Genomic DNA, 23,036 nt, shown 5'->3' on the forward strand with positions numbered 1-23,036 from the left:
TCTACTGCAGCTTCTTCATAAACTCAGGCTCTGCTGTTCACTTTCGCTGACACCAGGCATTGCCTATAATAAACGTTACATTTCAAATATAGTAGCCACAATTGGCTCCAAGTCCCTCACAGGTGAGCTTAATGAAAAAAAGTTATCCAGATATCCACAAATGGCATGCCACAGTCCTGCTCTACCCATCATGCAATGCAGCTGCTTACCCACCAGTCCCTACAGGGCATGATAGATTGGACCACACTCCACCAGCTGGGACGGAGGTTTTTGTAGGAAGTAGCAAACAAATTTAATTGTTTTTTTCTCTCTCCCCCCACTATAAAAAGACTCATAATTAATTATTCAGTGACTTTTTTTTTGCCGTCCCTGTGGTGAAAGCAACATCTGTCATTTAGTTAAAGCACACAAACTCACGGAGAATCAAGTCACAAACGCATTATTGTTTTATGTTTTCGTTCTTAAGTCTCAAGACACCTGCTGTATACAAAATACAGCATGAAAGTTTGCATAGAAAAGTTTATTATCTTAGTTTTCAAATGCCCCTTCATCCCTTCACCCAAGCCAAGACAACGGATATCAAATAGCTGGACAGGATCAAGGAGATTATGCTTATAAACCATCTCACCTTCAATAAAGAGGTTTGACATTTTAGTGCCTCTCAGTGACATACAAACATCTTCGCTGATCATGGCAAAAAAGTCCTGGATGTCGGCTAGTGGGAACATACTGCTCTCCTACACAGCGAGCTGTCGGTCCATCTTGCTGCCACATGTGCTGGATGGAAGCGTTTCCATACCATTCCCACCAGCAGATCAGGGCTTTTCTCTGGAAGACTTCCTCTCCAGACAAAACTGCTTCCTCACACTCATCTGGCTCATCTTTCTAGCCGCACTTCACTTAACAAGCAGCCTTAGATGTTGATGCATTTTATTTATGAAGTTTAAATGGAATCTTATATTTCGTCCGATTCTGGTTCTTCCGTTGACGCACTTGGAAATATACAGTATTTTTCTCTGTTGTCATCATCCTACAGTGTCATGCACATGAATGGTAGATGTATGTGATAATGGCAATGTGCAGACTAATGTAGAGAAAGCTAAACATGAGCAGAAAATCCTTCTGTAAGATTTCATGTCAGTGCTTTGGGTTAGAAATGCTGGCCACAGAAGCCATAATAAAAACCACAGAAAACACTTCTTTTTAGAACTACATTTATTAAAAAAACAAAACAAAAACAAAAACAAAAAAAAAACATAACAAAAACAAAAAGCAACCAATGCCCCATCTGGGATGAGACAGTTTACGGAGAGAGACATTTTGTAAAAGCATACAAACCAGCAAACTGTAATCTAGCAGCATCCAAATGTTGGAATCTCCAAAACAAATCATCATTTATATATTTAAATATATAGTTTTGCCCTGGCAAGCTACGCACTTTACAACATACACAGAGCTTTTCCTCTCCTTAGTGCAGAAAAAAAAAGAAAAAAAAAAAGAAAAAAAACAAAATAAACAAATACCCTTAATAAAATAAACAACTTTAGGTTAAATAAGCTTAAATAATAGTGTTAAATACAAGACACTTCTGTGGCAGATCTGTACAGAAATAAACACATTTGGCATTGTAAGTGTGGTTCACTGGCGCTTGCTCTAATGCTCTAGAAACCACTGCATAAGAACACATTTTGCTGTGATAAACTACACACACACACACACATGCACGCACGCACACGCACACACACACACACACACGCACACACACACACGGTTTGTATATCAGTGAGCCACAGACAAGGCATGTGTTTATGAAAGAGAACTAAAAGCAAAGAGAAACAATCCATTTACACCCAAGAGTTTTTAGGCACAGTCTCTTCCTGTTTTATAAATACATGTCAAATACAACTGCGTCTTGACAGGAACTGTTCACGTTTGTGCTAAACTTATTTTTTATTTTTTATTTTTAAAACACAGTTTCATAACTACCACTTCGTTATTGCTAGGACATTGTGACGGTGAATAGAAACTACTGACAAACATTTTTTTTTCATGTGTGTAGGGAAAGCACCTTTCAACATCAAAATTACTGCCATGTGACCCTACATTACGACACTGAGGAAAAGAAAAGTGGAATTAAAAAAAGGAAGGGAAAAAAAAAAAAAGCGCTGGGCTCAATCGAACAACAAGCCTCGAAACCTTTGTGTGACTTTGGGAACCAGAATGTCCAGCAAAAAAAAAATATAGGTCTCAGTTGAGCTACATTCATTTCCCCCCACCCCCGCTCCCCTCCGCAGTACTCTTCAAGACCGCCACATGTGGACTCCTCTCGGTGCAGGCAGACAGTAAGTACCACTTCGTTATGTCCAGTACATTCCTCCCCTCCGTCCCCTTCACCTCCTCCCCCTCTCTGCCGACCCTCTGCTTTTCAGAAACAGTGTGCGCAGTACAGTACAGTACGGTACAGTACAGCCGAGTATACAGTACAGTAGACCGACGTGACATAGGTAGATTATATGTAGACTACAGTAAAATGAGCTCTACGGCTTTACATTCCACTACTGTAAGGGTATCCCAGGGGTGCAGGCAGGGCCCGGGGTTGCTTTTCTTAAATGTTCTCCGGCAGCCGGAGATGAGGAGGTTTTTCCCAAGAGTCTCGTTTGCCGGTACGGAGAAACCGTTGACTTCAGAAACGCCCCTGCGCCGCAGACACAGGAGCTTTTCCAAACTAAGGTCCAGATAAGGGTTTCGGGTGTCTCCACACGGGGCCGGGCTGCAAGTCTCCCAAGCAGGGGCTTTATTTTAAAGAGTTTTCATTGCTCTAGGGACCCTTAACGTATTGGTGTGATTTAAAGTTTGGATCATATAGGGGGGGGGGGGGGTTTGCTCAGGAGTAGATCGGGTGCCCAGGAGCAGTGAAGGCCGTCTCTCTCTCCGTCTCTCTCTCTCTCTCTCTCTCTCTCAGGGTTTCTTGTCGATGGTGTGGAAGAACCACTCGGTGAACTTCCTGAGCTGAGCTGCCGCAGTCTGGCTCTCCTCCTGCAGACGCATGTTGTCCTGTCTCAGGTGTTGCACCTCCTCCTGCAAAATTGCCTTGTCCTCTTTCTCCTGATAACAACAATAGCAAAACACACACACACACACACACACACACACACACACACGGTCAACCCCAGGCCATGAGGCAAAAGTAAATGGACAGAAAAGAGGTGTGGGTAAAAGCCCTGCCATTACAAGAGCATCCGTCTTTCGTCAGCACGGCGTAAATGGGAGGCATTAGCATGGCGAGGCAGCCTGCGCTCTGTTCCAGTAAAAGTGCATTTCCCTTCTCCATTTTAAGCGCATTAGAGGAGGTGGGGAAATGCCGGGCCGGGACACAATAAGGACAGGAAGCAGGATATTGAATTAAGTGGACGAGGTGGTAATTCAGAGACCTCGGGGCACCCATTACTCAATATCTATTCTCCTGAACTGCACTGTGTGACACAGACTGCCGCTTTACGCCCGCCTTTAGAAATATCACACATGTCTGCTATTTAGTGACTTTTACCTCGAACCTGACAAAACAGACACAGGCAAGCAGCAGGAAGACAAAATCGCTGAATACCCACATTTGAACTAAACACGTTCAAGTCTTACCCAGAATAGTGACTTATTTAAGATCCAGTGCAATGATTTCAACACAGGCAAAGTTTGATGTTGATTTCTAACACAGTGAGCATAATCTTTTTCAGTTTTTGATTAGGTTCGATGGTACAAAGCCTGTAGGACTGAGTGAGAGCTGAACCTTCCACAAATATCCAGTGTTGGAACTTCACCCGTAACTATGCATACTGTTGACCAATGAGATCATTCATTAAAATCTGGGTGTAGGTGACATCATTTACACCAGAAAGCAGACTGGAATTCTAAATCTGTTTGATTTTAATGATGTTATGGACTGTTTGATTATATTGAGGGAGAGTTTATCAAAGGATGTTAGTGAATTTTCCACAATACTGACTGTTATAATAACTTTACATTAATGGGTCCTTTGTTAAATTATACCATAAAATTGAGAAATGCAATTCTCATTGCACTGTAACTTTAAGGGGCTTGTTGTGTGAAGTATGTGAACTCACCTTTCTGAGGTCGTACTGCAGCTGCCTGAGGATCACCTCCAACTGGTTGACTTTCCCAGTCAGCGTGGAGGGAGAGCCGCTGTAGAGACAGACACACATCGACATATCAGGATTCTGTTAACACTCAAGAAAGACTGTATTTATCAAATTAATCAAGCATGACGACGGCTTCTGCTATGACACAGAAACTGGTTATTATTATTAATCGTCAGTTGCTCCAGGAGCGTTCGTGCATGCGCGTGTTTGTAATGAGGCGGTAAGCGGTGTGGTGAAAGCCTACCCCGCCTCCAGGGCTGCTCCCTCTGCCGCCGCCACCCGCCGGGTCAGCTCTCTGGAGATCTGCAGCGCCTCGGCCCGCTGCATGTCCGTCATGGTGCAGAAAGACGCCACGCGCTGGTCTGCGGAGGGCACAGGTCACACACACACGATCACGCTCGGCTCCAAACACCGAAAACAGGAAATGTATCCAGCAACACGCTAAGTGGCGTCGACATGCATTTGCACTGGACCTGAACATCCGGCCCGCATGCACACTTCTCAGAATGGATGGAGCGTTTCATTCATGTGTGGTATGAATGAAAGTATCTGGTGTAAGCACTGTTGCAAGGCCATCAATAGGTAGTCCTCCCACACTGAGTCATCTCTAACCAGACAATATGGAGACAAGGTGGCAAACAGAGCATTTCTAGAAAATCAGAGATAAAACAAGTCCCTTGGGCGTCCCCTCCGGTGCCCTCACCCCTCTGTGTGTCCTCTGACAGCTGTTCGGCTCATAATGGGCCGGACCCCAGAGAGCTGTCAGGCACCAGTCATGCTTGTTTTACCCTATCAGGCCCTTAAGCTTGCTCAAAGCCCCATGGAAACCCCAAACTTGGCATGTTACGCTTGGGGACCGCTCAGTTTGAGGCGTAATGCTCTTTTCTTTAGAAGCTCTCTCCCTCTCAAGCCCTTGGTCTGAGACGAAAGATAGGAGGATCTGCATATTCATAGAAAAGATTAAGGAAACCCTTCCATTAATTTAGCCGCAAATGAAAGCTAATCCACTCCAAGACAAAGGCTGATCTAGCTCGGAGTTGGATGTTCAGATGAGGCAGGAAAAGGAGACCAGGCTTTGATTTACATATGAATGGACATTTTCCCCATGTTTGATGGCTGCATCAGAAAGATTAAAGACTTCTAGGAAAGCAGAGCGAGGCACAGAAAAGCAGCTTGTCATTTTAACATGACCCAATGTCCAGATTTCCTGGACAAATTGCTGAAAATCAAACAAAAAAATGATTACACTCAAGAGAAAGTATTAAAGTCTTTGCGCATTGGAACATCCATATTTATTTGGGAGGGAACACTGAAAATGTCCAATCATTATGACAGAAAGAGCTTTTTCAATGATTACATCAAAAGCCTTTTGTTGCTGAAATTTGCCAGAATCCATTTGAATGTCATCTGCTCCTACCTGCGAAAGTCAGGAGTGCATAGCGCTTTCTGGGAACGCTGCAAGCCATTCCCACCTGTTTTTTCACATTTTGAATGTGAACCGTCCAAACAGCCTCTCAGGATTCACATGACCTGGCTCATAAATGCTACACTTACTTACAGGCTGATGAAACAGCAACTTGAGACCGTCATAAAAAATAGCTGCCTTGCATCTCAGCCACAGCCAATCTCTGTCCCCCCCCCTGGCTTTAATTTAATCAGAGCTGGTTAGACAAACACGGCACAAAGGCAGCTTTGAGCCACTTTCTGCTCGGCAACAGACTTCCACTTTACCCATCGTTCTCTGGGGCTGCAAAATGCCAGCATGGCTGCCGTGACAACTCCCTTCTTGCTGCCAACCAGGCTCTGCATCATCTCCGCTGATGCCACTCATGTTAAATGCTATGCTGGGGGCTGTGCGACAAGAAACAGATCAAAGGAGGAAAGGCTACAGAGCATTCATGAATTATGACAAATGAATGGTCACATGCTACGCTGCCTGCTCACTTGTCTCGGGGTCAGACAGAGTTCAAGTGACAAAACTTATGGCATGTTAGCGTTTTCATAACAGATGAGAAATATACTGGCATGTGAGAAGAAGAATTAAAATTAGACAAAAAGAGCAAAGGTGATGATGCAGATGAAGTGGCCGAGACATGTTGATGCTAATTTACTGAAAACAGTGTGGTTGAATGAAAACACAGCTTTCAGTTTCACATGTTATCTGGGAAGACAACACCTTGTGTACAGAATCTCCTTATCAAGGCAAATCCTCAACAATTTGAGTCTGTATTCCATTTGCCAGATCACTCGTCCCAGGGCCGGGTGCCACCAAAAACCACAAACACTCTCTGAAACAACTTTTTAGTCAGTTTACAAGAAACCACACTCAACCTTTTTAAAAAGACAAACCATTATAATTTCTAAAAATAGAATGAGTAGATCTGGACTACATGCATCCAGATGGGATGTCTGTCATCATTGTCTAGAGGAAAGAATCCAGCCCATCCAGCGTACCATATTCAGACTTTAATGGACACAAGGCCAGAGAGGAGCTGCAATTACCCCAAACTATCAACCCAAGAGCTTAATTGTAAAAGGCAGCGGTTAGGGCACTCTCCCTGAGTGGCGTCTTGCTGGCTTTATAGTGTGAAAATTGGCTCCATGTCTGTGCTGAGAAATGATGGCTCATTTTTCCAAGTTAGTGCTTGACGGGAATCACAATGGGGCTCAAAGCAGAGGGATAAATAGCAACAGGATTGCCAAAAGTCACCTCCTACAGCACTTAAGATAGACACCAAGAGAAACACACACACACACACACACACACACACACACCTCACGCACACCGACACAAGCAAGCAAGCACTTGCAGATTACATACTTACAGATACGCACATACGCACATACGCACACGCAAACACACACGCTAAGCAGCCAGGAGGTGGGTTACACTAGGCGCCAGCAGCATAGGCCAGGCTGGTTACCTTCAAAGGCCCGTGCTGCATCAACCAGGTGAGACCAGTCCAGGCCCGAGGCAGTGTCTGGGAGGGGCATGAGGCCCGGGTCGCTGAACTTGGACCTGTCCGCCAAGGAGCCGTCAGAGAACCAAAACTCATCTGCAGAGACAGGCAGGCACGCCAATCAGTGTCTAGGCCCGGCCTGAGTTTAGGGCTGGCTCTGAGTCGCCCGTCAACTCGCATCAAAGCAGACAGAGGGGCTGGGAGGGGAATGGAGGGGCATAGAGGAAGGAGGAGGAGGAGGGGAGGTTCAAAGTGACCTGGAATCTTACTAGTTATCACTGCCAAAACTTCACTAGGATGATATCTATCTAACTCCGGCCCTGCACATCAAAAGCGCCTGTCATGAGCCCATGCTCAGTGAAGTAGCTCACTTGAAAGGCCTATCCCATGCCTTCACCTAACTCAAATATCAATCAAATATCAAATCCTCATTAAGGTTGCTTAATTTTGTAAAAATGCTTCTCTGTGCATGTGGGAATGCATGATAGCCCAGAGTGGCATTATGTCACCTTCTCTGCATAGCACTCACAAATGCAGTGTCTAAGGGGCAATAAACGACTTGTCTGAGTGAATGTCTTCATGTTTCAATCAATGCCGCCTTTCCTTCTCTCTCTCTCTCTCTCCCCCTCCTTCTTAACCCTGAAAGACAGGGGATGCAATAAACAAGCTCCCATTTCACAGAGAGGCATTTAGAAAAGCATGAGTGGAGAAGCAGAGCAAGTGAGAGTGAGAGAAAGAGAGAGAGAGGGAGAGCGAGCTGGAGGTGATGCTGACACTCTCCTTTCAATTTACCCGGCATCTTGGAGCTTGAGTGATTCACTGTTTACCAAATTGGGCTGTTTCAGTGGGGGGAAAGAGAGAGAGCCTGTATTCTCAACTACCCTTCAAAACAATCAGGAATCCATCAGGTTGACAGCCAGAAGAGGCTAAAGAGAGAAACATCTTTCCAAAAGCCATTTTCTGTCTAACCACACCAGCCGGAGATGGGCGAGGAGCGGCATGGAAATGAGACAGGGTGGAGGGGGGGGGGGGGGGGGACAGAAAGGAAGGCAGGCAGGGACTGATGAGTGAATGGAACATTATGTATGACAGACAGTGTGACACTCCTGATGGAAAAATAGGCATGTTCATGTCACAGATCTTAAAGACCCACAGCGGTGCAGGCAGGACACATCACACCTCGCATCACTAATACATATTCAGCGGACGCTAGGAGAACAGTAGAGAGGGGAATACTAGCCGGCAGTGACAGGTGTCTGCTTAATGCAGGCGGAGCGGCAGCCCTCGCGAGTGGCGCACCACCTCACCCGGTTCCAATTAGTTGACTATATTGGGGAGCGCCGCTGAAGTGTGCACCAGTTGTGCTAATGATATCGGTAGGGAGGGACACAAGTGGCTCTTCAAACAAATATCTATATCCTGGCTCTTATCTGGTGCCAGAGAAGAGGAATGATAATCCAAGAGCAACATGCAGAGAAATTCAACATTAACCCCCCCGTCCCTAAGTGGCATTTAAAGGGACAGCGCACAGTTCAGTTAGTTTCCTTCAGAAGAGCTTCTCTACAGTCATATTTTTAGATGTTGTCATAGTCCAGAATCCAACTGGACCTGGCCTCGTTTTTCTGCCTGTGCAGGATGTGTACTTACTCCTCAGGTTGGAGGCTCCCTGGTTGTGGATCATGCGAGGCGGCAGCGTGCTGTGGTAGGGCGGGGTGGTGCTGAACAGGATGTCGTTGGGCATGGCTTGGTCCAGCATGGAGCTATGCGAGCTGGCGTAGGACGAGCCCTTACGGTTGCTACACACGCTCTCGTCCGACAGCGTCCGGTAGAGGGAGCGTCGCGGTGACAAGCTGCCCGCTGCTGACATCTGAGAGAGGACAGAAAGTAGGGAGAGAGAGAGAGAGAGAGAGAGAGAAAACAATATGTCAGCAGGTCTTCACATCAACAACAACATGACGAATGGAGCCGAATGGCGCCTTCGCTGTGCTTCGCTTTTTCCTCAGCACAGCAGGTTTGCATGAGCTGACGGCTGGGTGGGGACGGAGGAAACGTCAGGGAAGAGTGTCAGGAATCAATTACAGTCTTTCTGCTCTCAGGAAAATGCAGATGGAGCGAGCACCGCTGGAGAGTGTCTGACAGAGTGGGGAAAACCGGAGGACAGGGCCAGGGTATGTGGTGACAGAGGTCACGGCGCTGTAGCGGTCAATAATCATACGTTGAACCGAGGCTGTGCACACAATGTGAGGCTAGAGAAGAGAAGCAGAGAGAAGCTAGATGGAAAAGAAGCTATGAATTGATAGACTAGGCAGAGAAGTATAAGCATGGAAATAAGGATGCACTTAACATGGTGCATTAACACTTACAAACACAAAGGACAGAGTGGGGACTAAAATAAGCTCCGGCCTGTGCCTTTATCCAGGAATTGTCAGATAAGTGGAATACAGTGAACTCCAGGATATGTCCATCTAATGCAGGAGTCTATTAATAACTCACTCTGATGAACGAGCCAAGCACATGTTTTCTTGTGTTCCCTTGTTTAGAGAACAGACAAAGACCAATGAGTATGGTCCAGTGAATCAGTGGCTGCAGCCTGTGTGTATGTGCAGGCCGAGTATGTTTACCTCGCCAGCATAGGATTCTTGTTTTCAAAGAATCTCAAGACTTTTAGCGGCCAATGCAAAGCAAAGTGGAGGTCAAAAGGGAACAAGGGGTCAGGATGAACATTCATAAAGGCTGTGGGGCTTTGAAAAGCAGCTCCATCCTGAAGCGGTGCATTGTGCTGTGCAGACACAGGGTAGCACCAGAGAGATATTTGAGTTTCATGAGCGTGGCCAGAGTTTTGACAGAGGATGCCCTGTTTAAACACACATAACCACAAAGCTCTCTCCCATCCATCAGTGTCCCTTTAGCCTACATAACTACCGTACAAATTACATCAAAAGTAGCCACAATTGATATGCAGGGCAGTTGGCCAGATCAGTAAATGTCTGCCTTTGGTTTCCCAGCTGTAACCAACACTAGACTGGTATCTCCCACAAGCCAACACCCAGCCATCTCCATTTCAAACACAGATCTCCCACAAATCCCATGGTGAGAATTTAACAAACAGAATCTATTACGCCGTTAAAGCAGAGATATATACTGGAATCAAAAGTAGCATGCATATCAGCTCCAAAGCACATCTTAGGGGTTTCGACTTTAGAAGGTTGCCCCTCGTTGCCATTTTCCCACCCAACTTTACGAGATTAGACCCCATATGGTTTTCTCTCATCAAAACAACTTGAAACAGGATTTGCCGCTCTCTCATATAAAGCAAAAATAGCACCCAGATTTAGTGTTCCCATAAATGGAGTCACGGCAAATAAAACCATTTGCAATAGAGCTTAATGTTTTTTCAGAGGCCATCTCTATTTATTACATCTAGAGCATCACACCAGGCTCTCTGCACATATCTCAGAGCGCCGGTTGACTGAACCTGCTGAGCACTTTCTGCATGAAATATTGCATTAATCAAACCTGTGAGGTTATCGGCACTTTCATATGAGGTGTGTCTAAATCTGTCTAAATCCACCTCAGTTGGCAATGGTTCTCAGCCTGGCTTGGGCTGTAATATATTCTAATGCTATTCTACAACACAGCAAAGCCAATATCAGTTTCAGGTACCAGCAACACAACTGCCTAGATTTTGTCCTGATTTCCAGATTTTTCCCTTGCTGCCCACACTGAACAGCGACAACAACAGACATTCAGAGCCCATTGACGTACAACTTAGCAGGATGTCACGAACAACCACCTATTCAGCTTTTTTCTCTTTCCCACGGGAGGTTCAAAAGAGGAACGGTGCGGGAGAATAAGCTGTGAGCGGCCTTTCCTTTACGTCAAACACACAATAGTCTGCCTGTCTCTGGAAGGGCGTCCCAACGGACATCTTGGCTGGCAAGGAAAATCTCTCTGCACCTGCTCACCCACACAAAACAGTGGCATCGCGTGACGGCTGGAAGCGACACACGCATTAACCTTTGCCGTCTTCCGCGCTTGATTACTTAGGAGATTAAACAAGTCAGACTGTATTGGATTAGAAATAAATCAACGATATTTCCAACACTGTCATTACTGTAATTTGATTCCTTTACGTGCCAGCTGATGATTGAAAACATGCCGTCCTGGCGTAGCAGCTCCCAGAAAAGAACAGTACGTGTTCATTGGGATCAGATGTATATATGGGAGGAGTGTCTGGCTCTGTGCCCTCTCTCATGCATCTCTCTCCCAGATTGCTTTTCCACACACTACATTATCCCACTGCATCAGACTGGAGAATGAGATTACAACAAAGGCCACAGTGCTCTTTGCATTCAACAAGCAGTACTATGTACCCCTTGTACTGATTACAGAGCTTTTCTTCTCTGTGGGAAACATAGAATGGAATCAAATGAGCGAAAATCACAGCTCAGGGCTGATACACCTGCTTTCATTTTAGACAGGCACTGAGGTTGCCTGCTCTCTTGTAAGCACTGGACTTTATATAAGCCGAGCACAACGGCAAGACGAACTTATCAGTGCACTGAACAACAAGAGTGAGCTGTCTTATCTGAGGGACGAGGCCCTTCTGTGCCAGAAGCCATGGCTATGCCTGCCTCTCTCTCTCCTCTAGGGATGCAGTGCATTTGTATTAGAATTGAGCGGCATCCAAAAATAACCCATTTGTATGTCTCCAGGGTCCCTTCCTGGTAGATAATGGATGGGGGATGAGGGAAGGCAGTGGGGGGGGGGGGGACGACTCAAGATGCAATTAATAGAGTCTGCAGGACCCAGGGACATCAAACATGGGCGCACTCTCTGCAACTTCCTGCCTTTAATCCATGACATCCCGGCTGAGCAAACTCAGGCCCCATTATAAATTAAATTAAGCAAACAGTCTGTGCCCGTCCAATGGGGACTGAAAGGGCCTTGTGTTGGGAGAGAGCAGCCTATCAACTGTGGTGCTGAGCAGCACCAGCTGATAGGCAGCAGATGTTTGTCCTGCTCTCTCTTGCTTCCCAACAAGAGGTTATCTGCTCTGGTTCTGGCCTCGTCTGTCTTGTGTACACGCCTGTTAGTCAGCAGGGTGAAACAGCCTGGGGTTACAGATTTTATCTACATCTGCACTCCAGCCTTACAATGTACTGCAGTCATGCTATTAGATATTGTGACAAATCATTGCTTCACACTGTCAACAGGTTTCATGTGTGTGTGTGTGTGTCCGTGTGTGTCTGTGTGTGCGTGTGACACAGTACATGACAGTTAGCAGGTAATTAATTGGTTAGTTGGTGAATCAGTGACAATGACCGAGCCTCACCTTTCTACTCCTGTCTTCACCTGGAGGGCTGTCCGGCAGCATCATTTTAAGGTATTCCTCTTTGGAGAGTCCCTGCATTGTTTTGCTGTCCCGGTCCGCAGCCTGCAGCCGACAGGCAGCCTCCTGCGCGTACAGCTGCCTGTAGAAGATATATAGAGCAGAGAACAACAGAGCTCATCAGGAGAAGAGTCACACCAGCCTCATCCCGCCAGGGAGGCCTCAGGCCATCAGAGCTTGGATTCAAAGGTAGCTGAGCCGTTTAGAAAATTACATCAGTGTCATTCAGGTGCATCAGGTGGATCCATCTTAGCATGCCAACATCGGGTGCCTCTCTGCCTCATGCTTAAGGTGCTAGTCGGGTGAAGTTGGGGTAAAAGGGGTTGGAGAGGGAGCAAGGGAGGGACTTTTTCCTGTCCTGCCCCTGTCACATCTCCCTTTGCCAAACCCAAGATTAAGGACAGTGTGAGGAACGCAGCCAAGCACTGTGAGAGGTAGAGAGCAAGGGGAAAAAAAGACGGTTTTGTGACACAGATTAAAGACAGAGACGGGAACCAACCGTGGACTCTCAAGTGGTGCTCAGACAATAACAGAGAAAGACATGCGGGAGCTGTTAGACAGGAGATGGACCCAGGAGAGGTGACACAGTGGAGAGGCCAGGGGGATGAGGGAACCACCTTTGGAGGAATGGAGGGTATTTTCAGAAAGCTTTTAAATCATTTTGAGGGGTATTGAGGGTGTCTTGAAGGGGACATAGTGCAGCAGGGACGAGATCGACCTGGCTCGTGCGGTTATGTGGCTGCGAGACCTCCGTCTGCTTAAAGTGAGCAGCCTGTGAGCATGACACACTGAGTGCTGTTGGCAGGGTGTTAGATAGCCACAGGGGATATGCTAGACGGCTAGACGGTGGGACAGCCTGGCTGCTGGTTAGCTAGAGACACTATTCCACAGAGTTGCCCTGTTTTAAGCTGCTGGCACCATGGCAACCGAGCTCCTGAATACATAAACCGTTATTGCAAATGTCCATGTGTGATTGCCAGATGCATTCTGACGGATCCATGGGATCACTGGGTCAGAAACAATAGCGCTATTTTTAAGGCTGCCTCCGGAAAAAAGAGATTCAATTAATGGAGCTGTGTATATTGGTGGCTTCCTGCTAAGACTGGTGAGAGAAATCCCTTATATCCCCTCTATCTCTCTCCTTAGCTCTTGTTCTATTCCTTTTCCTAGTGCTTCACGCTTACATGATCGATGTATGGCCCTGCACTGCTTTGCACTCCTTACTTATGGTTGCTTGAAATTTTAGGGGATATAGGAATTGAAGCTTATTCTATTATTGCACTTATGTCGCTCTGGATAAGAGCGTTATCTAAATGCCTAAAATGTAAAGAAAATGTAATCCTGCACAGCCGACCCTGACCTGGATATGTATGTGTGTGTGTGTGTGTGTGTGTGTGTGTCTCTGTCTGTGTGGCTGAGTGTGTCTCAAATAGGGGGCTGACAGGAGGACACACTGGGTGGGGAGTACGCAGCAGAGGGATTCGGCAGGAGATACAGCAGAAATGTCACAACCGGTGATGCACAGCAGGATGCCCTCCACTCCCAGTGCAGCCCATGGCAAGGCCAGCACTTCAGACCTGCCACGACAGAGGAGCGGGGCGGTGGTCTGGGGCAGAAGGGGGGCGGGGCGGGGAGGGTCATACAGATCAGGGCCACAGGGGTTGACTTTTACTGACTGTGTACCTTGAACGCTCAGACAGCATTTTGAGGAGGAAGGCTAACAAGCTCTCCGCTCCTCTGGAACAAGAAGCAGAAGCAGAAGCAAGAGAGAAAAGAACAGCCTGGGGTTAGGAGCATTGTTACACAGCTTGCATTACATACAGTGTTAGAGCAAATGAGAAAACTTTTTAGAATGGAGGGGGAAAAGAAACTTCATTATGTTAGAACAATATCGGTGAGTAATATTAGGCCATTTATCAGGAGGCATCGTTATGTAAGATGAAATAAAACCGCAGGAATATATAAACAAACACTGGGGAGGGTAACTGAATTACAGAGCTTTTTCATAACTCGGCAGAAGATGACTTCAGTGCATGCTATCAATCACACAGCCCTTAAGTGGCAGTGGCAAATTTCACAGCCTAAATCAGATTACTTGGGAGCTAGAGCAGGGGGATTTTCTTCCAGTGCAAATCTCCCATTCTCTCTTCCAAAATATGCCCTCACGCAAACAACCTTCAGACAACACACATACACACAGGCACGCTCGCACCATCAAAGCTGCGTTTCAATTTCACCAACAACGTCTCCCTGTTCTCCACAGCTAACCATTTAATCATCAGACAGACACAGTCACTCGTCACTGCTCGTATATCGCCTGTGGAGTGTACGTTCTCATCCTGGCTGAGCGACTGCATACGTTCATCTTCCTTTGTAATGTTTCTAGGAGGCTATTCTGCGGCAGGCATCCTCAGGCTGTGTGTGTGTGTGTGTGTGTGTGTGTGTGTGTGTGCGTGCGATTGCGGTGTGTGCTGTTGTGGATCGCTGCCCGGCTCCCAGCAGAGATGCTGATGTAGTAGAGCCTCAGCCTGGCAGTCCGCGGGGACCTGGCTTCACAGGAATGATCAATAACCACAAGTGACATGTGCCAAGTGTATTATGTCTGTGGCTTCATCGAGCTTATTTATTTTGTGGCTGTCGGCTTCAATCAAGGCCAGTTTATGTACACTGGGTGGGCTGAAGGGAGGACACTGCTACTGGAAAGGATCTGACTCAAGAACAACAGCAGGTCTGGGGAATACAGCTCTACAATGAGACCATGCAGGAAAAGTGATGAGACTTAAGAAAAAAGTGTCACCTAGCTTTGCATTTAATCTGCACTGAGAACCAGCCACCAAACTATACTAACTTTTTTTTAATGATTTTGTCGCACAAGAGTAAGTTTGTTGATGTTCTCATGCATATAAGCTCATCCTCACACACACACACACACACACTCACCCACACTCTGAAATGTTGGGAGGTCCCTCAGTGCTTTGGGCTTCGTCAGCCTTCTTCATGCCCACTGGGTGTTTGCAGTCAGGCTGTGGGCGTGTCTGTCCACAGGCCTCTGAGCTGGGCCCCGGACCCGGCCCCGGCCCAGGCCCTGCCCCCGAGCTGCTGGTCTGGGGGATGGTGTACACCTTGGAGGAGTCGGCTGACATACAGTACCTGGCACCGCGCGCCAGCGGACTGCCAGAGTGGTGCGAGCCACTGGCCGGAGTGCAAAAATAAAGCACAATGTAACTCAAAAGTGACCAAAAAATAAACGAAACCATGAAATTATAATGAAAGCATAAAAACCAAGAAAAAAGCCGAAAAGGGCCACTGGGCAAGAAACCTCGGTCTGGACGAATGTTGGGAGATAACCTACTAGGATGAGTTTGAATTCAAAATCCCTCTTTCCATAATGTGAAATAAATGCTCAGTTGGCTCAGACAGGATGGCATCATATCCTCCACATACATTCCATGGCAAGTTAATTCACTTCTAGCTTGACTTAGATTGACCACCTAAATATAGTCGAGTGTGTGCTTCTTCTGACTAAACAAATAACATTTGATGTAGTAGATTAAGTTACAATCAAAAAGCACATAAAAGAATGCTCTATTCTTTAAATACACATTTGAATGCGTTCTCACATCATTAGTGACAAATCATTTAGTGATATTTCAGCTACTGTGTCTAATAAGAAGTGATGGCTTTGTTTCTGGTAGATTTTATTTATCACAGGATCCATTTGATGTAAATACAGTTATGTGCCATTTGCTTGTTTGTGATAATTGTGTTTTGAGTGAAGAGATTTTAACTTTGTGAAGAGGGGCATTCCCATTACATCCTCACTCATTTCGAAGTAAGCCATCTACCAATCAAGTGAAGAACATTCAGTTGCAATTACAGCTAGTCTCTAAGAGTAGCACACTGGCATTTTGTGTTGAAGGACATTTTGTCTTTTATCGCTCCTGCCTGGTACGGATTCATCTGTCAGCTGCTCAGCTGGACTCAGATTTGGATAAACTGCCCAGGTTGACAAAGATGCCAGATTTTGGATGCAGAAATTCTGAGCTCTGACATCTCGTTGGTTGCGGGAAAACTTTCAGCAAACACAAAACATTTCCCTAAAATACCCTGAGAGGGTTGGCTTTAGCTTGAGGCACCGCATCCACTGTTTCCATATTCATGACCATCTGGGCCACACCCTGCAAAACGTGTTCCTGCTGTTTCACTGTTTGTTCAGATGACACTCGGGTGTCATAGACCATTATATCAGAGGGGGGAAGTAGCGGAGTAGTCAAGGTGATGGCATGGGCTCTTTCCTCTTCTCTGAATGATATGCTGGGGCAGACAGATCTGACACCCTCCAAACAGGTCAATGATCTGAACAGATTGTGCTAACATAATCCTGTATTGCATAAACAAATAGATACCCATTCTATTTCAAAGAGACAGACTGTGAGTGGCTCCATGGCCAACACACTCTGACACCCCTCCTCCTTCCCAGCTGGGCCCCAGTCTGGTGGGGAGGACTTGGATGATGGTGTGATGAAACCCCCCATGTTGCTCCAGCCTGACCGCCACCCCACCTATCAGCCACAGCACAGCTGGATGGAGCAGGATGCAGGTCAGGAAAGAGGGAGCGCGGCTGAGTGAAAAGGTCAGCTAACAGCCAGCAGCCATCCTTTTGTGTGTGTGTGTGTTTGTGTTTGTGTTTGTGTGTTTAGCAGAACACACAAGATATGTTGATTGAATAAATAGTGTGGTGGTTGTGGTGTATGGGTGCATGTATGTCTGTGCGTAATGGATTGTGCTCCGAGCCATATACTATGGAAAGGGTGTGATTTTCTCCCATGAGCAAATCAATGACCTGACGCACTAGAATTAAGCCACACTGGAATAAAACCCTTGCCCATAGAGAGGAAAAAACATAGAGGAGATTCACCATTGACATCAGCTGGCCTTTATCTTAGCCAAAGGTCAAATCTTTGTTCACCCAAACACACAGTGTAGTACTGAAACCTCCCTGGGAGCAAGATAGTAGACATTTGAAGTCAAAAATGGTTGAAAATACCACATCTAAACCATCCTTTACAGTCAAAAATGTTATTTCAACACACAAGAAAATCCTAGGGTCGAAAATAAAACACCTATCTTGCACCGTACCTTGAGTGGGAGGAGATCTCGCTCAGGTCCCCGATGCTGCCCTCCGTCACGTGACTAGACATGATGGCGGAGGCGTAACCCTGCGGCAGGTAGAGTTTCCCATGGTCCTCTTCTGACGCCCCGTCTTCGTGGTGCTCCGACGCCCAGGGGTGCCCCTGCTCCCCGACCCTGCCCTGCAGCAGCACCCGGGCCCCGGGGGGCACGCAGGGGTTGGTGTCGATGCCGCTGTCTGTGGACGCCCCTTTGATGTAGGTGAGGCCCAGCATCTCTGGGTCCATCAAGTCTCCGGAGCCAAAGTGCTTGTCGTCGCTGTTGCTGGAGGCGTTGCTGGAGAGGGTGTTGCTACTTGAGTGGCTTGAGTTCTTGTCTCCCGTCTGGTGGAGAGAAGAGTGGAGGGAGGGCACAGTAAATACAGTAAATCATTCTTGGGGCTTTTTTAATATGCTTGGAGTACCAGATGGAAGGGGTTTACCCATCAGGCCAAATCACATGTTTGTGGATCCCCGTTAGCTGGCACTGAGGCAACAGCTATTTTTCTTGCGGTCCACAATACTGTCAGCCAAGTTGACAATCACAGAAAATAATACAAATAGAATAAACTGAATGTCAAATACTTTCCAAGTGACCCCTTTTTAACTCTGTCATTGTATTGGTCTATGTGGCAAACCCATCCCATCTGGAACCTTAATAGGTTTAAAAAGCATGAAAAGGTATTCTCATATACTATTTTACTCTGGTCTGACCAGAAAGCCAGAGCTGTTCATCATCAACGAGCACAAAGAAATCAAAGACATACAAGGTCAGGCCAACATGACCTCAATCTATCCACCATTAAAGTCCTCAATGCTGCATTTACAGTAGATGACCTTAATGATGTAGATGACAGTAGATGACAATGACCTTACAGATCAATTTGATGACTATATAGGCAGGCTTCTCTAATGAAAGGGGCAATAGTAATGCTAAATGGGAGAAGAGGAGTAATGAGACTTCAACATTAAGACCTGCCATGTTTTCTTTATTATGCTATGCTAAGGACTGCTAAATCATGGATGGAGCACGAATCACACCACATCCAAAACAGCTACTCTGGTTTGAAAAAAGGCTCAGTGCATTAGGGACATACAGTGCCAAGAGAATGGTTTAAATTTTCATCCACTGGCCTGGGTTAATGCAACACCGGCTGAAAGCACCAAAAGAAGTTGTTAGCGCTACGCACCAGCCTCCAGCATGAAAGGAAAAAGCAAAGAGAGACAGGAGGAGACGGCGTAAGGGAGAAAAGGGGAAAGAAAAGAGAAGGAGAGAGGGGGGGGTGAGTGGCTCCAGCACTTAACGTATTCAACCTTCGAGGAAAATGTGTCCTAGAAAAGTGCGTGAGACTACCAGAATGGTGATGAGCAGGAAAGCCTGTTAGCATGCTGATGAAGTGAAAGTGATAGGAGATTAGAAGTGCAAAGAGTGCACACAGGGGGAGACTCAAAGTGGGACACCCCGATTCAGCTGCTGAGGGTAACAAAGCCCACCGACGAGGATGATCTGACCTCATCCACCTTTCAACACCACACACACACACACACACACACACACTCACTCACTCACACAGGTTGTATGAAACTTGATCCCAGCACTCTCGTACCACCGTACCCTTTCAAAGCAACTTGCCAAAGAACCTCTCTTCCACAGGTCATCAAAGTCAGTCAGACTCACCCTGGACAGCTTGTTGGGCGAGTCTTTGCCTCCCTCTCTCTGCTTGAGCGAGTTCAGGATCTTGGTGGAGGGGATGTGCCACTTGGCCTCTGTGGACGGGGGAAAAAGAAGGTGAGCGGCGAGAAGTTCCAGGTACCAAAGGGCTGATAAGAGCCACTTGGAAACACTGGATCACAGGTGTTTTACGTGAAACTTTACATGCAGCAGAATCGTGACTACTTGAAAGAGAAAAAGAACCCATGAACAAAAGAGCAACAGACAGACTCACCTGCGGACCTGGTCCTCTCCAGGGTGGGCTCCCTCTCCCTGTGGCTCTCCCCCTCGCCCCCCTGGATGTCCCCTGAATGCTCATGGAGGACAGGGGAGGGGCATCTGGAGAAAGAACAGGAGGTAAGGGCTATGTGGGCTATAAACTTTTCTATCCATAGAGTGAGCTCTGTATGCTAGAAGGAGCGCTGCTTCATTAGATTCACCGCAGATGTACAGCAATTAGCTCAAGATCATTTAAGGTCAAATCACTTGAGCTTATAATAGAATAAAGACGCTGCCAGCCGATGCTGACAAGAGACCTCTTTCTGATACAACCAGGCACAGCAGGCACTCTCTTGCGCTTGACAAGTGGAAAAGAGCAGCACATTTTTCAATACAGATCTTAATTAAACCTTAAGAGCTGGGAGGGGTTACGACAGATGAACTCAAGTCGCGGCGTCTCATCTGATCTTTAACACGGACTCGACGAAAGCTCCAACCGGAGATCAATTGGCTAATCAACATGTCGGCTGCTCTGTATCGTGGCAGCTCTGACAGGGCACCGGGATCCTTGAGAGTTCAGTGCTCTTCTGAGGCCTCTGACAGAAAGTCTAGGCAGTAGCGTAGAGCTAAGCCTCTTGTCACGGTCTGTAAGCACTTACAGACACACGGCAGCCTCTGATGGATTCTGCTCAAGTACAAGACTCAGCCTGTCAGACCTTCAGCCTGTACAGTTGGCAGGCCCCGCTGCCCTGTGAACCAAGGTCATTATATGATTGAAAATGTGAAAAGAGCAGCATTTTTAGGACAGATCTATACTGGAACGCCGTACATTGATATTCTCTCCAGTATACGCTATTTAAAGGTTTATGGGAACAAAAAGTACAAAATGGAATGTTTTGATGACCAAAAGAATAGCTCCACTTCAAATTGTGGCGGTTGCTATAATCAGTGTTGACAGAAGCTCCCAAGTCACTCTGCTCCAGCTACTCCCTCTTACTCCCTTATACAGTCCCTCCACGGTTTCAGTTTTTCTGGGGATTATTGCGACCAAAAATGCTTGATTCTGCAACAGATTTTCTCAAAAATTGTGTTGCAATTTGCGAAAGTGGCACTTAAGTGGCACTAAAGAGATTCCAAAAAATGGCACTTTTAAAACTACCTGGCATTAAAAAAGGATCCTATATAATCACTTCTTGTTACACTTAAGTGCTCATCCTTTAGACATTTTCTGAACAGAAAAAAAATGGGCTCAAAATTTCAACAAAGGAAAATACTGTGCTTGGCTTCGATGTTTTATGATTACAAAACTGTATACTTTCATTTAAAAAGTGCCCATTTATGTTTGAGGTAGACTCTGTGTTGTGACTGAAAATATACAAACCAAGGCCTCAGGATGATTAAATGGAAACTATAACAATGCAGGTTAAATGACAAAGAAAGTGCATTCACCTGTAGAGATGAATAAAACGTATTTGTGAAACTACAGCTCATGGTCCTCTGATTCATCCTTCATCTCCTCCACAGTAGGCATATTTTGATTGTTTGATTGAACCACTTTATACAAAAAAGTGTGATGACTGGCCAAAATTCAAGCACTCTGATGATTTGGTCATGTGGAAAAATTGTGGTAAAAAATTTGGCAAAATTGCAAGGGACTGATTGAAGTTGCATTCATTATAGCAAAATCGCAAATTCCTGGTGGGACTGCTTCTAGATTATTTCAAACAGGTAACAATACCGCGGTCCCATACCCATCATATCCAGGCTGCTGGGACCAGGTGCTGCTGCCACATGGTCCTGGATCACTGGATGACGACTGGTTACTGGGGGAGCTGCGGTAGTGCTGGTCTCCTTTGTTACATGAGGTGACCTGGGGATTCTCCATATCCTGCATTGTCCTGCAGAGATAGAGAGGGGCACAACGGATGTGGGTGTATAACACACATGTGGTACATAGGGTCAAAACAAGGCCTGAACCTGACATCGTCCAGATATGCTCCGTCAGAACAGATGTTATGTAAAGTAAGTTCACACACAGTGGTAAAGTGACATTTTTTTGACTCTCTCCAGAGGCTGTATTGCACAACAAACAGGAAAAAAGGCTCTCTCCCTCATTATCCTTCTTTGCTGACATTTTGATATTGGCTGTTTCTCCTGGGGATAGTCTCTTACTGGTGAGCGCTGTGGATAATCTCTAGGAAAATACGAGACCTGTCAGTGAGGGAGAAGGTGTCTTGTTCTCTAATGACAGAACAGTACAAACAGAAAGAGAGATTGGCTGTGGGTAATAATAAGCCTCAGTGAGTAAACCAGATGGTGAGGCTGTGTGTTTATACAGAGTGAAGACAGAAGTAGTTTATTAATGTAAAGTGATGCTTGAGATCGCTCCCTTGAAACCCAAACCTGACTCTACTCCTGAACTATATGCTTATGTGTGTGACTGTGACTATTATCTTTGGTTCACCTTATCTGTGCTGTGCTGCAGTGTCCTGCAAGCTTGACAATAAGCCCTGACCTGGCTTGAAATGTAGGCTGATCCAGGAAAACCTTGCGGGCTGCGGTCTAGATTGCAAAACAAGCATTGGACTCGGGTTTATGTCTGCTGCCCAGAGGCCTTCCTTTTAACTAACATACCAAAGTAGGATAACATGACTGGGAGGAAATAAGACAGCAATCACATAGGCAAGATGGCTTTTGCATTAACTCTCCATCCAGGCTTAACTGCCTATCCCATACTGTTCATCTCCGCTCCTCTTATTGCTTATATATTGTGATTTTGGGATTATAAAATTCTATCTGGGTGGAGCGCAGTTCTGAGATACTCAGCATCAAAGATTTGACATCCCAGTTGACAAAACTGTTATGTACTTTCTATCTTTTTAAATATTTAACCCCAAAAGGTTATAAAAAAAAATCCTCACAAGCATCAAGCAATTTTCAAAGATCATGAATATGTGGATAACTCAATTCTGTAGAAAAAAGTCAAATTTTCAAGAATCACCCTTTCACCCAGGTTTCTATTGCCCGGACCTCCATGGGAAACCCAGCAAACTGTCAGTAACTCAATCGCAGCACACATCATCGAACACTTTGGCCCGATCGCTACATTTCCTCCCCAGCCGAGGTGTTAGTCTTCTCAGCCGGGTCCAGGCACTTAATGCGAAACAGCAGCAGCTGCTTTTCGTTCTCCCTCTCTTCCTCCCTCGGCACAATGCAAAGGTCTGGGGGATATTGAACGTCATTTTTCTCTCCGCGCTGCAATAACATTGGCGGCTAGAGAGAATAGCTGTCGGTCTCAGTTGGCCGCATATTAGGTATCGTATTTTACGGTGCCAAGTCTGGAGTCAGCTATATGGGGATGGGACGCTGCTTTATCTAAGCTATCGGATTCATGCCTTTCCTATATGGTGCACAGATGTTCACTTTTGCTTC

At 46.1% G+C, this 23,036-nt stretch overlaps 1 protein-coding gene across 1 annotated transcript in view; it reads right to left on the bottom strand.

Annotated features, from left to right (window-relative positions):
* Window positions 1–2,953: 2,953 nt before the first annotated feature.
* sipa1l2 (signal induced proliferation associated 1 like 2) overlaps window positions 2,954–23,036 on the bottom strand; it is a 37,879-nt gene continuing 17,796 nt past the window's right edge. Inside the window, exons 8-19 of the mRNA XM_071534515.1 lie at window positions 21,356–21,502; window positions 19,621–19,724; window positions 19,353–19,441; window positions 17,646–18,019; window positions 15,447–15,698; window positions 14,190–14,243; window positions 12,450–12,588; window positions 8,762–8,981; window positions 7,079–7,210; window positions 4,399–4,516; window positions 4,119–4,197; window positions 2,954–3,105 (exon numbers count right to left, since the gene is read on the bottom strand). Of these exons, the coding sequence (XP_071390616.1) occupies window positions 2,959–3,105; window positions 4,119–4,197; window positions 4,399–4,516; window positions 7,079–7,210; window positions 8,762–8,981; window positions 12,450–12,588; window positions 14,190–14,243; window positions 15,447–15,698; window positions 17,646–18,019; window positions 19,353–19,441; window positions 19,621–19,724; window positions 21,356–21,502 (1,855 nt within the window). The 3' untranslated portion in view covers window positions 2,954–2,958. The remainder of the gene's footprint in view (window positions 3,106–4,118; window positions 4,198–4,398; window positions 4,517–7,078; window positions 7,211–8,761; window positions 8,982–12,449; window positions 12,589–14,189; window positions 14,244–15,446; window positions 15,699–17,645; window positions 18,020–19,352; window positions 19,442–19,620; window positions 19,725–21,355; window positions 21,503–23,036) is intronic.

Source organism: Centroberyx affinis, unplaced genomic scaffold (genome assembly GCF_046629955.1).
Source record: "Centroberyx affinis isolate AG114_WGS23_722 - 3 ecotype Tasmania unplaced genomic scaffold, CSIRO-AGI_Caff_v1 ptg000171l_1, whole genome shotgun sequence".
Lineage (NCBI taxonomy): Eukaryota > Metazoa > Chordata > Actinopteri > Beryciformes > Berycidae > Centroberyx > Centroberyx affinis.